This window comes from Cydia pomonella, chromosome 19, assembly GCF_033807575.1.
Source record: "Cydia pomonella isolate Wapato2018A chromosome 19, ilCydPomo1, whole genome shotgun sequence".
In the NCBI taxonomy this organism is placed as follows: domain Eukaryota; kingdom Metazoa; phylum Arthropoda; class Insecta; order Lepidoptera; family Tortricidae; genus Cydia; species Cydia pomonella.
In genome coordinates this window covers 8,226,888-8,243,522 of record NC_084721.1, presented here as the reverse complement: position 1 = coordinate 8,243,522, position 16,635 = coordinate 8,226,888, and the positions used below count along the sequence as shown (strand labels likewise).

Below are 16,635 nucleotides of genomic sequence, written 5' to 3'. Positions count from 1 at the left end.
TTCTTATTTAAACTGTTTGTAGATCTTGTGTCTATTTATTCAAACTTTCTCTTAAAAGTATTTCAAATTAAATATAATTGAGATAAAAAATATCAGAAATAGGACTAAAAACCTTAAAAAGCCAAATGATAACATTAGCACTAAATTAAAGAGAAATATCTATAATTTTGAAAACAGCGCCATCTGTGGACCGCGTGAGGAATTGAGTACGTTATAACGTACGTACAGAAGTATTGACCATCGAAGCATTATCAACAAGTTGTTTAACGTTCAAGTGGGTACTTGAGAAGGATCATAGATGACTCTGATTAATCTAATATATCATGGTCAATCAAAACCAAACATTATATATGAGGAATAAGGATGTCTACACTCACCCTTACCTAGCTGCTGGACGAGAGAGGGAACGGACGCGCGGGAGGAGTACATATGACTTTTTGCATATCATTACGAATCCATCTACGGCACGATCAAGCGCTGCCTTGTACTTAACATTTAAACATACCAAATTCTGTTATATATACAATTTTGTGGAAGCTGATTATACTTATATCTACTGTGAACCGTCTAATTCATTGACGAGCCCCGAATTGTCGAACAAGTTATGGTGACCCCGACGTGATGGACTGGATCCGAAGGAAGTATTGCCCATTCCTTTAGTGCTAACCATTTCCTACCTTTCAAAGGTTATTGTTTTCTACTTGTGTAAATATTGTTTGATAATTCTAGTACAATTGTGCGGTTCGTGATTTTAATCTAAGTAGGTAGTACCGTAAAACAGTTAAATCTTCCATATAATTCAATTTTAAAATTGTGTGTTAACACAGTGTTCCACAGTGTCCAACTTTCGTATTTCTAAATAACTAGGTTTTCTTAAATATATTTGGCCCGCTTAAAAAACAAGTACTTATAGGTAGTTAAACATAATTGCCGACTATTTCAGGAAATATCGGGATATAAGTCGGTGAGAACTAGTGATTTGGTCAACTACACTGCACAGCGGTTTCCAGCGGCGGCGCCGAGTTACACCGTGTCGCGTTGCGTTGACCGCCCGGTACCTATAGTGCACATCTGTTATCAGCGATAAGCTGTTCTACTCATCATTTACGAGGTTGGATTCATTTTAATTACTTTTAACTAACATCTTTTGTTATTTTCGCCTGCATTATGACCGAATTAAAGGACCTTTTAAAACAAAGGGCCACTCTTAGAGGCCGCGTAACATTATTTGAAAAGTTTTTAACGCCTTTAAAGAGTCTAGATAGTGTAACTGAGCGTAATAAATTAATAAACAATGAATTAAGCTTAAGATTATCTAAATTTTAAGAGTTGAGTTACACTTTCGATGAAATTCAAAGTGAAATTGAGGAATTAGACTCCGATACGTCAAAACAGATGGAAGAAAGGGAGCAAACGGAAAACCAGTTCTTCCATTTGATTGGCACCGCTCAAGAGTTTTTAGATGCGTTTAACAATAGCAAATTAAAACAAGGAGACGAGTCTTCATGTCGTGGCAGTTCCACATCAATAACAAATCACGTTAAACTGCCACCCCTGAAAATTCCTCCTTTCAGCGGTGATACAAGCAAATGGCTTATGTTTCGAGACATGTTCTTATCTCTCATTCACAATAATGAGAATTTAGACAACATAAGTAAATTCCATTATTTAAAATCATACTTGGAGGGTTCCGCTCTGGCAGTCATTAATTCAGTCAGCGTTTCGGCAGATAATTATCAAATTGCTTGGTCGTTGCTCTGTGACAGGTACGACAATAAGCGTCTATTAATTAACGAACATATTAAATGTCTATTTTCGATTGAGGCGCTCTCTAAGGAGTCCGACCGGGACCTACGCAACTTAGTTGATGCAATTTCAAAAAATTTAAGCGCTTTGAAGTTGTTAGGCGAGCCGACTGATAGTTGGAGCACGCTCATTATTTATATAGGCTCATCGAAGTTGGACTCGGTAACCGCGAGAAATTGGGAGGAACATCGAAGCAAATTAGAAACCCATACTTTGGAGGATTTTTTCAACTTTCTTCGTCAAAGGGCCACTGTATTAGAAACAGTCTATGCCGCTAAAACTTCAAATAATCAAAGTTCTAACAATAATAATAAGGTTGAAAATCGTCACAATTTTAATAGGTCGAAATCATTTATTTCTTCTTCGCTCGATTCACATCCCCGTGGTTGTTGTTTGGCCTGTAAACAAGATCATAAATTATATGAGTGCAACAAATTTAAATCAATGTCTGTGGAAGAACGAAATGCAAAGGTCTTTCAATGGAAATTATGTAGTAATTGTTTACGTAATGATCACCAATCGTACCAATGCCGGCTCGCAGGTTGCCGCATCTGTAAAAGAAGGCATAATACTTTACTTCATAAAACAAACAACTTGCCCAGCGGTTCGCAGCCGCACCAATTGCAATCATCATCATCATCATCATCACGACAAGATATACAAAATAACGTAGAATCGTCTACGTCTACATCCTTGCCTACCACGTCAACTTCTAACGTTGACGTACCTACCAATGCTACTGATAACGCATCTTCTTGCCCGCGTCCGGTAATTACTCTGTCTGCTGGCTCCTCAGGCCTGGCTCTTCATTCAACGGCTGTGGTTGAGGTGTCAAACAATGGCAACACAATTAAATTGCGCGCTCTTCTAGATAACGGTTCGCAATCTTCATTCATTACGGAGGCGGCGCAAGCTAAGTTAGGATGCCCTAAAATTAAAAAATACAACTGCGTGTCCGGTCTTAAAATGCAACCGTAGGCATTGCCGAACACTGCAACGTACAGATAAGGTCTACTTATACCTCATTTACTACAAATGTTAAATGTTATGTCCTATCAATTATAACCGACATTGTTCCTCAAACTGAGATACGGGTTGATGAACTAGATATCCCCGGCCACATCCAACTTGCTGATCCAGACTTCTATCGCCCTGGAGATATAGATATGCTTCTAGGTTTGGATATCTTCTGGGATGTCCTGGGTACTTCTCAAATAAAACTCGGACCAAATAAACCGATCCTTTAAGAAACTGAGCTCGGATGGATCCTTGGTGGCCGCAATGGGGGGAAATGTGCAAAACGTCCCGTCCTAGCAAAACTTATTGCCATTTCAGTCAGGACATACAACAGCAACTTGTGAAGTTTTGGGAAATAGAAGTGGTTCCTAAAAACAAACCTACGTCAAACAGTGACGAACACTGCGAAACCCTTTTTCAAGAAACCACACAGCGTGAAGAGGATGGCAGATTTTGTGTTCAAATACCTCTTTGCGATTCACCAGATGTCTTAGGCGACTCATTTAAAGTAGCTGAACGGCGACTACATCAGATGGAACGTAAAATGAAGCAAAACTCAGAATTTAAACAAGAGTATACAAAAAAAAAAAAAAAAAAAAAAAAAAAAAAAAAAAAAAAAAAAAAAAAAAAAAAAAAAAAAAAAAAAAAAAAAAAAAAAAAAAACCGCTAGGTGGCGCTGTTGCTAACAATACCAATCTGTGTACTCTCTCGTTGTGAAAATAAAAAAATAAATAGTATTTATTGCTTTTATGGTCTAAAAGTGTACTAAAAAGGACTATTGAGCTCTAACTCTGCGGACTTAGTGTTATCTACAAACTTCGGCAAGTGAATTAAACAAAAATGTAAATAAACAAAGCAATGAGTTGGCAAAAAAGTGATAATGTTTTGGACTAATTTAAGATGTTTTTTTGGTGTTCGTGCTAAAACTATGTACTAGTGATATAACTTAAGTGATACTCTCTTAAATTAAGGACAGTGACATTATTTTTCGATTATAAATACGTGAATAAATTAAAAATAAGAGATAAGCTGACCGGGCTGGACACTCACTTTTAACAACAACGCCATCTATGAAATACGGTACAAACTACGTGAATAACGCATCAGTTCATAGATCGCAATAAGCGAGGTTCTAATACTGGGAAAGTACGATAGAGGGCGTGGACACCAATAGGTTAAATATAGTTTTTGGGCTTTAGATTTACACTTAGAAATCATGGAGAATGCTGAAATAATGAAATTATTAAAATCCATTGAAACAAACCTTAAAAATCAAAAGGCGGATTTGGAAGCAAAAATGAATTCCATGGAAGAAAGCATAACTACAAACATAAACAAAAATATTAACAAAAAATTTGAACAATTGGAAATTAAAAACCAAGAATTGGAAAATAAATTATGCGAACAAGAGACGAGAATCGATGCGTTGGAAAGAAATATAAGACGAAAAAACATCGTATTCTTTGGTTTGGAAGAAAAAGAAAAAAGCTATATAGGCTTGCAAAAATCAATACTTGATTTAATTAATAATACGATGAGAGTACGTTGCAATGACACTGAAATTGAATGTGTAAGGAGACTAGGGAAGAGAGGAGAAAAAACGAGACCAGTCATTTTGACCGTTACAACTATGGGCAAAAAACTTGAGATTTTGAAAAACGCCAAAAATCTAAAAGAAACTAAATACTATATCAAAGAAGACTACCCACAAAAAATCTTGGAAAAACGAAAGATCTTGCAAGCAGAGGTAGAGAAAGAAAGAGAATTGGGCAATAGAGCAGTAATAAAATACGACAAAATTGTTAAACTGGGAAAATTGGAGCCGCAGGGCCCGCAAGACAAGCGTCATAACAAAAGAAATTTGTCCGCCTCACCTCAAGAAGCGGCGAGTACTAGCACGGCCCGCACTACACAAACTCAACCAGTAAAAAAGAACAAAAGAGACATGAACTCGTTTGTTATTCGAGATCCTAATATAAACAATGCCCTAAGTTTTCAAAACAAGCACGGACAACAGAATATAGATAAATAGCAATTAACAGCGCCCCCCCAAAAAATTCAGAAGTTAAACACACATTTCAAAAATAATCTCCCAACACGGCTGGTCACCGCGGGAGAGTTCGACCAAAACCCCCCAAAGAAAGTAATTTTCAACATTTGCACTTACAACGTAAGGTCACTATCGACAGAAGAGAAGCTCATAGAGCTTAAAACGGCATTACAAAACATCAAACACGATATAATAGGATTGAGCGAGGTCCGACGATTAGGAGAGAATATTATCGAAGACGAAGACTATATTTTCTACCATATAGGCAAAACCAAAGGCATGTATGGAGTGGGCTTTTTAATCAAGAAAAAATACAAGAACAACATAAAAACTTTTACAGGAATATCGGAAAGAGTCTGTGTACTCGAAATTCAGTTGGAAGACACACTATTCGCTATAATACAGGCCTATGCGCCTACTGAAAGCTCATCTCAAGAAGATATAGATAAATTCTACGGAGATATGGCGAAAGCTCATGACTCTACTTTTACTAAATATATAATCTCTATGGGCGATTTTAATGCACAAATTGGGACACCTAAAATACAAGAGCATTCAATTACCGGCCCTAATGGTTATGGCGATAGGAGCATTCGCGGCGAAAGACTTATTCAATACGCATTCGAGTACAATTTAAAAATAATTAATACCATGTTTAAACTAAAAGAATCAAATAGATGGACTTGGATCTCTCCCAACAAAAGCTCAAAGAATGAAATTGACTATATTCTAACCACAAAACCACACCTGTTTTCTAAATATGAGGTACTTTCGTCAGTCCCCTTCGGGTCTGACCACAGAATGCTTAGATCAACGGTAAACTTAAATACAATAAAAAAGAGCAGGCGCAGGTTTTCAAACACTTCATCAACGCTGAAATCATTAGAAGAGCGAGACAAATATACTAACAACCTAAGTAATTATATACCAGAACTGATATCGACCTGCAACAATTATAGCGCAAGTGAATATTGTCAGAAAATTACGCTCTCTATATCTAAAAGCTTACAGAGTACCGAACGACACAAAAAATGCAATATTTTATCACAAAGAGCTTTAGAACTTATGAAAGAAAGAAACACTCTACAAAACAAACCGAAACTGAACAAATCTGAAAAAGAAGAACTTAAAAGTTTGTATAAAGCTACTAACAAGGAAATAAAAAAATGCTATAGCTCTCACAGAATAGATACAATACAAAAGTACCTTGAAATATCAAGATCCGGCAAAAAAGCTTACAAGGAACTGAATAAATCGAAAATATGGATTCCGTCGCTACAACCGGGCTCTGTCGTATGTGAACCTCGAAGGGAAGTTTTAAAAACAGCAACGGATTTTTATGAAAAACTCTACAGTCAACATGAGGCAATTGAACAAATAGAAGTTATTTCAAAAAGCACGAGTACCTCTTCAGTTCAGAAATTCACGGAATCTGAAGTTTTAAAACAAATAACAAAGCTCAAGTCAGAAAAAAGCTCAGGACCTGACGGGATCTCCAACGAAAGTATTAAATTTGCAAAGACTCTACTCTTAACACCTATAACGCTGCTGTGGAATAAAATACTGGATGAAGAAGTAGTTCCGCAGTCATGGACAGAATCGGAAATCGTACTGTTGTATAAAAAAGGCGATCCAAAGGATATTGGAAATTACCGTCCTATAAGTCTCATGTCCTGTCTTTACAAGTTATTTTCTTCAAGCCTTTTAGAAAGAATATCATCGGACATTGACAATCACCAACCGATAGAGCAAGCCGGTTTTAGGAGCGGATTTAGTACAGTGGACCACATTCAAGTAGTAGACCTAGTGATTGAAAAATACTTGGAATTTCGTGGACCACTGTATATAGCTTTCATTGATTACAAAAAAGCTTTCGACTCCATATCTCATTGCAGCATCTGGACGGCATTACGAACACAAAATATCAATGAAAAATATATAAATATTTTAAAATATATATATAGCAACAGTTCGAGCCGGGTGAGACTAGACAGATTAGGCACAGAGTTTAAAATAAACAGAGGTGTGAGGCAAGGGGACCCGATTTCCCCTAAGCTCTTTATAGCCGTGCTACAACATATAATGGCGAACTTGCCATGGTCAAAACGAGGAATTAATATAAAGGGAAAAGTTTTAAGTAACTTAAGGTTCGCTGATGACATTATACTTTTTGCGGAAAGCCCATTACAATTAAGTACCATGATAAACGACCTTAATGAAGCCAGTATAAAAATTGGACTAGAAATGAACCTTGAAAAAACGAAAGTAATGACAAATTCACACAATGTACCAATTTTAGTAAATAATATACCTCTTGAGTTTGTCGAGCGCTACGTATATCTGGGAAAACAAATCTCTTTCAGCAAAGATAGAAACTCTACAGAAGTCGACCGAAGAATAGCAATTAGCTGGAAGAAATACTGGGCAAATAAAGAAATTTTTAAATCACAACTCCCTCTGCCTACCAAAAAAATAGTGATGGATTCGGAAATACTACCATGCCTCACCTATGGTTGTCAAACTTGGACGTTCGATTACACAACCAGGCAAAAAATACAAATAACGCAGAAGCGAATGGAGAGAAGCCTACTAGGCTTAAAATTAAAGGATAGAGTAAGGAATGATGATATCCGAAGAAAAACTAAAATTAGAGACGCCTTAACATTCTCACTCGAGAGAAAGTGGAAATGGGCAGGACACGTGGCCAGATATAGAGACGACAGATGGACCATAAGAATCGTAAAATGGCCTGGGCCACAGGGCTCAAGAGGCAGAGGTCGACCATGTGGCAGATGGTCTGACGAATTAGTAGCAACAGCGGGTCCAAAATGGCTAGAGACAGCCCAAGATAGAGAGAAGTGGAATAGCTTGGGGGAGGCTTTTACCCGAAAGGGGCCCACATATTTTTTAAGTTAAATTATTTTATTTTAATTTTAATTTCTATATTTATTTTGTTTAAAGTATGTGTGGAGGAAATAAAGCTCTTTTATTTATTTATTTATTTATTATTTATACAAAATTTATGCAAGAGTTTGAGCGCCTAGGACATATGAGTGAGGTACCTAAGCCCGAGCGAGGATGCTACCTACCTCATCACGCTGTGATACAAATGTCAATATTTACCTACTGAATTATTTTGCTTCAAACAACCCTACTATTTTCAATGGAGAAAATTATCAATTTGAATTATTTGTAAAATTGGTGGTTTAAACTTCACAAAATATGTTAATTGAATGTATCACTTAATTTCAATTAAATTTCACAGTATTTTTTTACACACAGATTAAATTCATATTTTGCACATACACACACAAATTATGTTTAGTATTTTATATTGCCTACCATACAAGGTGAACCGTTTTACTGATCAGAATATTATAGAATCACTTCAACAATTACACATAAAGAAATAAAAACATTGATTGGCAACAATTGGTTCTATTTATAAATATACTCAAATACTACTGTGTTGGCCCTGTCTACAACTATAGAATATAGTAGATACTTTGAAAAATGTCTTGTTTGCCACTTTAATACTCAAAATTGATGGTTTATCCTTATAAATTGAATTTTAAAATACAGATTCCTTGTGGGCGCCAATTATGTAACCTGTAAACCTATGAAATGTACCCGGCTGGTTACATAATACCTAGGGATGTACTAAAGGAAAGAAAAACAAGAGAGTTCCTTGATATATGTTTTATTTCTTCTTTCAAAACTCCTACATACCCTAAAAATTCAACTTCTAGCTCAGTCTGCTAACGGTAGAGCTGTTGGTTCATTCATATCTGTATTCTTACACTATAGGATAAATCACCAACAAACTAGTTGTTTAATTAAATTTTATTCTGGTAAATATTATATGAAAAGTTACACCTAATCATTAAATTTGGCGAGCAACACTGTCCATCAGACCTTAGTAAACCTTGATTATGATATTAAAATTATTCATTATAAATGTGACAAAAGCAAAAGGTTACCGATCTATGACAATGACAAAACTTGTTCTACAAGTAAACTATGAGCTTCTTAAGGGCTACCTAAGGGTTTTCTAAGGGTTTCAAAAGGATTTCCTAAGGGCCAACACATACCTGCTGCCACAGACGATGATTATTCCTCCGAATTAACTCCTCTGCATTCCGCCTGACGAACAAGACAGACGACAGAAAAGTCTGCTGCAGTCAAAAATAGCATTTGGGTTGGAACTCGTAACAATGGCCGTGAAGGCGTCCCGAACTGGACGAAGAGAAGACCCGTCTCTTACATCAGCCTGCCACGCTCAAGGGCACGCTCCTCTTTCCTCAGCAACTTGGCAAAGGAAAGCAACATTTGCCTCGACCTATTAAAATCTGGAAAGAATAAATAACTTAGTCTTCCGAATTTGGATTAAGCTGGTTTGCAATGAAAACACTTTGTGAGAATTGCTTACCCAGAAACCAAATCTGAATCTCCGGAACTATATAATATACTCGTATGGCGACAATAAATTTCCACGCTGAGTTTTATAAATATCTACTTTAATTTTGTAACAAATCAGTATTCTGACCCTAACCCATGCCGTCTTTTCTTCTCCTTCTTTTTTTCCCTACATTTCAAATTTAGTGCTCTTTTCAGCCAGAACTGTGTGTTGTCAGTCAAATTGTGCTACCTTTTAAAACATGTAGGTTTCATTACCTAACGACACAATATCCAGAAAGAAATGCTGAAATACAACATATTTTCATAAATATAAATTTCATATTTCTAAAAAAATATAACACTAAGAGAAATAAAAAAAACAACGAAGTTACGCTAACACCACTAGATGGCGCTATGTGACAGTGAATCTAGCGAAACTACACGCTTGCGCGTAGTTTACGACTCGTCAGCAAAAACGTCATCCGGCGTATCATTCAATGATATCCAACATGTCGGACCTGTCGTCCAGGACGACCTCTTCTCCATATTGATGCGATTTAGGCAACATAAATATGTAGTGACGGCCGATGTGGAGAAGATGTATCGTCAAATTTTAGTAAAGCCCGAACAACGTTATCTCCAGATGATTTTATGGCGTGAGCAATCAGATCAGCCAATTAAAATATACCAGCTCAACACAATTACATATGGTACATCTTCTGCACCATTTTTAAGTACACGGTGTCTAGTTCAGCTCGCTATTGAGTGCAGTGACGTAAGAGTTGCCGACGTAATTAAGGACGATTTCTATGTAGATGACGTTATTACGGGAAGCAATTCGAAGGAGGACTTGTGCTTCATGATAAACTCAATAACGGAAGTTCTTCATTCAGCGCACTTGCCATTGCGTAAATTCCGTTCTAACGTCGGTTCCGTCCTCCGAGACAATTCCAATGCATTGATACCTAAAGATCTAGATTTCACTTCACAATCGAGTGCGTTAGGACTTAAATGGGATCCAAGCACTGATACGTTCAACTTTCCTGTCGATATAAAACATTCGTCAGTCGCCACCAAGCGATCGATTTTATCGAATTCTGCTAGATTGTTCGATCCTCTAGGGTTGTTAAGTTTATGTACAATTGTACCCAAAATTATCTTAAAAAAATTATGGCTTACTAAGTTAGACTGGGATGATCCTATTCCTACAGATTTGTCAAAATCATGGTTCAATTTTGTGCAAGGCCTTAAGAGCCTGACCAACTTTCAAATACCTCGATTTGCTCTCGCTGACGATCCCGATGCGATCGTTGAATTGCATACATTTTGCGATGCTTCGCAAGATGCGTATGCAGCGTGCGTCTACTTGCGTTCGATTAGTAGCTCAGGTGACGTATCAGTTAACCTGTTATGTGCTAAAACATAAGTTAGTTCTGTGAAAGCTCAGACCATCCCGCGTCTTGAATTATGCGGAGCTTTATTAGCTGCACGATTAAGCTCGAAAGTAATCGAAGCTTTACGACTTAGAGTCACAAACACTTATTATTGGACAGACTCATCCGTAACTTTAGGATGGATCTGTTCACCCACACAAAATCTTAAAACGTTTGTAGCCAACCGTGTCGCAGAGATTCAGCAGCTTACAGCAAATGGATCCTGGAGGCACATCCCTGGTGTTCAAAATCCTGCAGACTTAGCATCACGAGATGTAAGTCCATCACAAGTAGCTGATGCTAACATATGGTGGCATGGCCCCTCCTTCCTATTAGAAGGGCCATCAGCCTGGCCAGAAGTCATTATACCTAGTGCCAACATACCTGAAATGAAAAATTACAAAACTAATTCTAAACCTCAAATTACTATACCTATAACATGCACTACAACTATACCTACAATTTGTGAAAGGTTGGTCAATTTCGAACATCTCTCTAAATTTACAATATTATTACGAAGCTTGGCTTATGCATTGCGTTTTATCCACAACGTGCGACACTCAAATAATAAAACTACTGCCCACCTAACCACAGACGAACTACAATTATCATTGCATCATCTTGTTAAACAACACCAAGAGGAATGTTTTGAGCATGAACTCTATCTACTAAATAATAAAAAATACTTACCTTCAAAATCGCGAATCCTTTCTCTCAGACCCTTCGTAGATGAGAAGAGTATCCTCCGAGTAGGCGGACGTATTCAGAATTCATCTGAAATATTAGTAAAAAGCATCCGATTATATTTGACTCTAAAAATCATTTTACCAAATTACTTTTCATACAAGAAAACAAAAAATTGTGCCATGGAGGTGCTCAGCTTTTACTGACTAAAGTCAGACAATTGTACTGGCCTGTTGCTGGAAGAAGATTAGCGAAATCCACAGTAAACAATTGTAAAATTTGTAAAATACTTAAAGCTAAACCTATTATACCAATAATGGGAAACTTACCCTCCGCTCGAGTCAATCCTAGCTTCGCTTTCGAGGTTACCGGTATAGATTTCGCTGGTCCATTTCCGACTCGTGATCGAAAGGGACGTGGTTGCAAAATAATTAAAAGTTATTTATGTATATTCGTCTGTTTTGCAACCAAAGCGATTCATTTGGAAATTGCATCAGACTTGAGTGCAGAGGCATTTATCATGTGTTTAAATTAAATCGTTTTATCTCTCGCAGAGGAAAGCCCAGTGTAATCTATTGTGATAATGGCCGAAACTTTGTGGGCGCAAATAATGAATTTAAAAGATTCTTAGACTCTTGCGGTGAATCCATCTCGTCATATGCTGCCGGTGAATTCATAAATTTCAAGTTCTCACCTGCTTATTTACCGCTTTTTTACGGACTTAGCGAAGCCGGTGTAAAGGCTGCCAAACATCATTTAACGCGTATGATAGGGAACACTAACTTCACTTTTGAACAATTATCGTCTTTATTTGCACAAGTCGAGGCAATCCTAAATTCTAGGCCTATTACTCCCCTATCAGCCGATCCTACAGACCTTTATCCTTTGTGTCCCGGGCACTTCCTGATCGGTAAACCGCTCACTTCATTGCCATCGCCCACACATACCGAAATCAACCCAAATCGTCTAAGAAAATACGAGCAAATTGAGCAGATCCGACAACAGTTTTGGGAGAGATGGCGCACTGAATATTTGAACGAGCTGCAGCAACGATCAAAGTGGCGCATTAACCAGGGAAAACTCGCTGAAGGCGATATGGTGGTACTCAAGGAGGCCAATCTACCACCACTCAAATGGCGTATGGGCCGCATTCATCGACTGTATCCAGGAGCCGATGGTATAGCTCGCATCGCAGATGTGAATACGTCTAAGGGTCTCATCCGCCGTGCTGTCACAAATCTCTGCCCGCTACCTAATGATGAGCGTGAAGAAGCTACTCGAAAACCCACAGTTTCCGAGGGGGGGAAGATGTCTACACTCACCCTTACCTAGCTGCTGGACGAGAGAGGGGACGGACGCGCGGGAGGAGTACATATGACTTTTTGCATATCATTACGAATCCATCTACGACACGATCAAGCGCTGCCTTGTACTTAACATTTAAACATATCAAATTCTGTTATATATACAATTTTGTGGAAGCTGATTATACTTATATCTACTGTGAACCGTCTAATTCATTGACGAGCCCCGAATTGTCGAACAAGGACTATTAAGGATTGGACGAGGGACGCGCCATTATGACTTTTATTCAGAGATTTCGCAGGTGTTTGTCCGAGTTACGTTATCAGACAAACATGAGACTTAAGTAAAAGATGTAAGGACTACATCATGAAAATTGCAAATCTTCTAGGTACCTTCGTAATGTCGACAGGTTTTCTCGGAATTTTTGTCCGCATTACGCACGTGCGTGTGTCCGAGTTACGTTATCAAACAAAAATGAGACTTAAAGCAAAGGATGTAAGGACTACATTACTTTTCTTGGTACATTCATAATGTCGACAAGATTTCTCGGAACTGTGTCTGCATTACACGGGTGTTAATAAAGTGTTGACAAATCAGTTTGTCTACATTAGGGGTGAATGACGGCACGGAAAAATAAATCTTAAATAGCGGAACATAATGACTACACGGAAGTATTGTGATTTAAGACTTTTAAATATCAATCTAGGATGAAATCATATAAAAGGGCCAGTAAAGGCAGTGGGATGGATTCATTCTTCAACCATCGGACTAGCAGTATCTCTGGCTTTGGGTGAGTGAAGTGCCTCTATCTACCATTCTTTCTATTTGTTTGTGTTTGCTGGGAATTATCCTGGTAAATTTGAACTTGTAAATTGTGTCTGTGTTTGGTTTTGCGGGGACAATATCGTCGTAACGCTAAACTTAGGCTATGGTGGAGATACTTTACTTCCCTGTTTGTATTATTTTTATTGTGAAGTTTTTCTACACTGTGTCTTTCTGAGTACCGTCACGCTATGCAGGGACAATATCGTTGCATAGCCAGGACTTTCAGAGTCTCTGGTTGGTGTTACGGAAAGTAATTTCCGTAACATTAGGCGTAGATAATGGTGTCAAAGGGAACTTCATTTTTATGTTTGATTTTTTAATAAGTTTTGTTAGTAAAATTTAACTTAGTTATTTTACTACCTTTCTATGGGGTTAGTTTGTTATATGTATATAAAGCCAGATCACTGTTTGGACTAACAGTTTGTCCGTCTAAGCGGCTCTAACCATACGGTGATAACAGGAGCCGTTTAGAAGTCTTTTGCTCCAAGTTGAGAGGACTTGGCGTCTCTTCTTTACCAACATAAGAGGCGAACGAACATACTCTCCCTGGTCTCAAGGTCCAGCTGTTAGATGAATGTGAGGGCATCACGTGCGTGCCATTGAGAGTAATCTCTGCTCACTGAAGTCTACAGTAATTGAGGCTAGGTCTTGTATTAAATCTATGTATTTCGGTGCTCTTTTCATGTTTGTGCTGGTTGCCGGGAAAGCTCCTGTCGTGATTGATACTAAATCACAAATAAGGTTTTAGTCATGGCAGAGTTTCCCAAGTGACTGGTGCGTGTGTGTTCTAGAGTGCTGATAAATTATAGACACGCTAGGGCGACTTACTTTCTACCTCCGAGCCCTAGGGCGTAGAAGGGGGAGTCATCTATACTGGCCTATAGGTTGCTTTCTCGGTTTCGCCTGCCGAATTTTACAGCTAGATTTAGGGATACATTCGTGTATGTTCCAAGCACTAGATCAATGGTAAGTGCGATCTGTGTTTTGGATATACTAGATTAGGGTTGGAGGGTAGGCATAGGGTAAAGTCACATACACTGTTATAGGGTCTTTCTTAGGTTTGGTCTAGAAAATTGATTGGATGGTATATATTTATCTCTTGAGGTTTTAATGACGTGAAATTATGGTTTTATTATCTTGTGCGGATTCTAAAGTTGTAAAGGGTTAAATTGCCTAAATCTATCCTAAAACTCTTAAATTTACCTGAGTAATTAATACATTGATGTGTTTCGTTAAATACTTCTATTTTATTATTATATTTTCTGGTCTTCTGATGTAGAGACGAGGTGCTGAGTGTAGTATTCGGGTTTTCTATGGTAACTTTATACTAAAACTAAAATATCAAGCAGAGAGGAACACAAGCTATTCTGAGATAGAGGTAGAATAATTGAAGAATGGTTTGTTTTAGGGACCCGTTGGCAGGCAAGAGCAGTCCAATGGGAATTTTGAGTGAAATAATGCTCAACTTGTTATTTCTGACTCGTAAAATTTAGTAAGTAGTTAACAAATAAACTTAAGTGTTTTGTTTATGCATCTAAAGGACCAGAAAAATTTGTCTATTCTTTCAGTGCTGGGATTTGGGAAATGTATTCCTAGTTTTTTGAACATAAAAAAGATAAGTAATATGATTAACTGTAGATACTTGGCACTTCTTTCTTCAGTTCATCTAGGATTGCCTAGGTTGTGAAGTGAAAGCCCATCAGGCTAAAGTAGTAGGATAGGCGACCCGATGAATATTGTGGATCGGGATAAGAGCCTTCAAACCCGCATTAAGTATACGAAGTAGCACGTGTGGACAGATCACACATCGCTTCGGAGGTGATAGTTAATTATACTTAATCCTAAAATGCTAGGGTATAAATGGGCTTAACCTGGGAGTGCTGCTTCTATGTTATCCCGAAGGCTTTAGGTGTAGCGGGACTTCACCAAAAACATTTTTAAACTCCAATTGTCTTATACTTTGGATTACCTTAACTCCATTCTAATCTTTTTTACCAATAACATCTATACTTCTCCTCAAAATTCGCCGATAAATTTATTTTTAGCAATTTATCAGGATATTCTTTATTAACATAACAAAATATATTTTCAGTATTAAAACACACTCTTTATAATCTAGGTAATAATATGTACAAATAAAACAAGGGTCCAAAATATAGTTGTTACTCATTATAGAATCTGGGGTACCGCGGTTCATTTCTAGGGGTCCTAACGCTAGACTAGACGATCACGAGGCCATTTATTTAGTACTTTTAGAGGTTTATGTATTATATATTTAATTTATAAGGTTTAGAGGTGGTGGAGGGTGACACCATTACCCGCAGGTTCCCGTTAGGGTGGCAGCATTCAGCCCGCGAAGGCTCTTCGCCGTCTGCCCGGCTTCCTTCGACGCTAAGGGAGCGAATTCGCGTCATTCTCGCGCGTCCGCTCTGCTACCTCCTTCTGCGTCATGACTGTGACACTGAAGGAGGTCACTGCCGCCCATGCCTCCTCACTGTCGACCATGCGGCGGATTAGTGAGAGGTCGCCTCCTATAGCCGTGAACAGGACAGCGCGAGACTCGCCCACGCAGGGCACCCATCGCACGTGTGCTTGACCGTATCCACGGCTCCTCCACCACAGTGGTGACACGTGACACGCCGTTGTCGGCTCTCTTCCCACCCTCACACAGGTACCAGCCAAAGCAGCCCTGCCCCGTCAGGAGCTGTGTGAGACGGAAGGAGGCTTGTTAGTGTAAAGAGGTTTGACTGGCAATCGACTCGAGCTTAACATTTTAATTTTAAATATGGAATGTCAGATTTTGAATATCTATGAATTCAAAATCTGAGCATTCACTCTTCGTCCAACTGTTTAATGGAAGTCATGTAAATATTATGTAACTGTGTCAAGTAAACAATAAAAGAATGTTGTGATATTCAAAAAGTTCCTTCTCATCATTTTAGTAGATCTCCAAAGACCTCCCAATAATCTGTGGCCCTCAATTACGTGTTAAAAATAAGTGATTATAGTGTTTCAGAAAAACGAATTCGTTTCGTGTACAAACAATTCAGAAGATAAGCCTAGCAACGGAGTTGTTTATAAAATAAGGCTAGCAACCAGACTGACGTTTCAGTTGAA

The 16,635-nt window shown here is 38.1% G+C and overlaps 1 protein-coding gene across 1 annotated transcript; it reads left to right on the top strand.

Annotated features, from left to right (window-relative positions):
• Positions 1–341: 341 nt before the first annotated feature.
• Positions 342–3,404, top strand: LOC133528097 (uncharacterized). Its single transcript, XM_061865317.1, has 2 exons — positions 342–686; positions 944–3,404. The coding sequence occupies exon 2, from the start codon at positions 1,396–1,398 to the stop codon at positions 2,782–2,784; it is 1,389 nt and encodes a 462-aa protein (XP_061721301.1). The 5' UTR covers positions 342–686; positions 944–1,395; the 3' UTR covers positions 2,785–3,404.
• Positions 3,405–16,635: the final 13,231 nt, after the last annotated feature.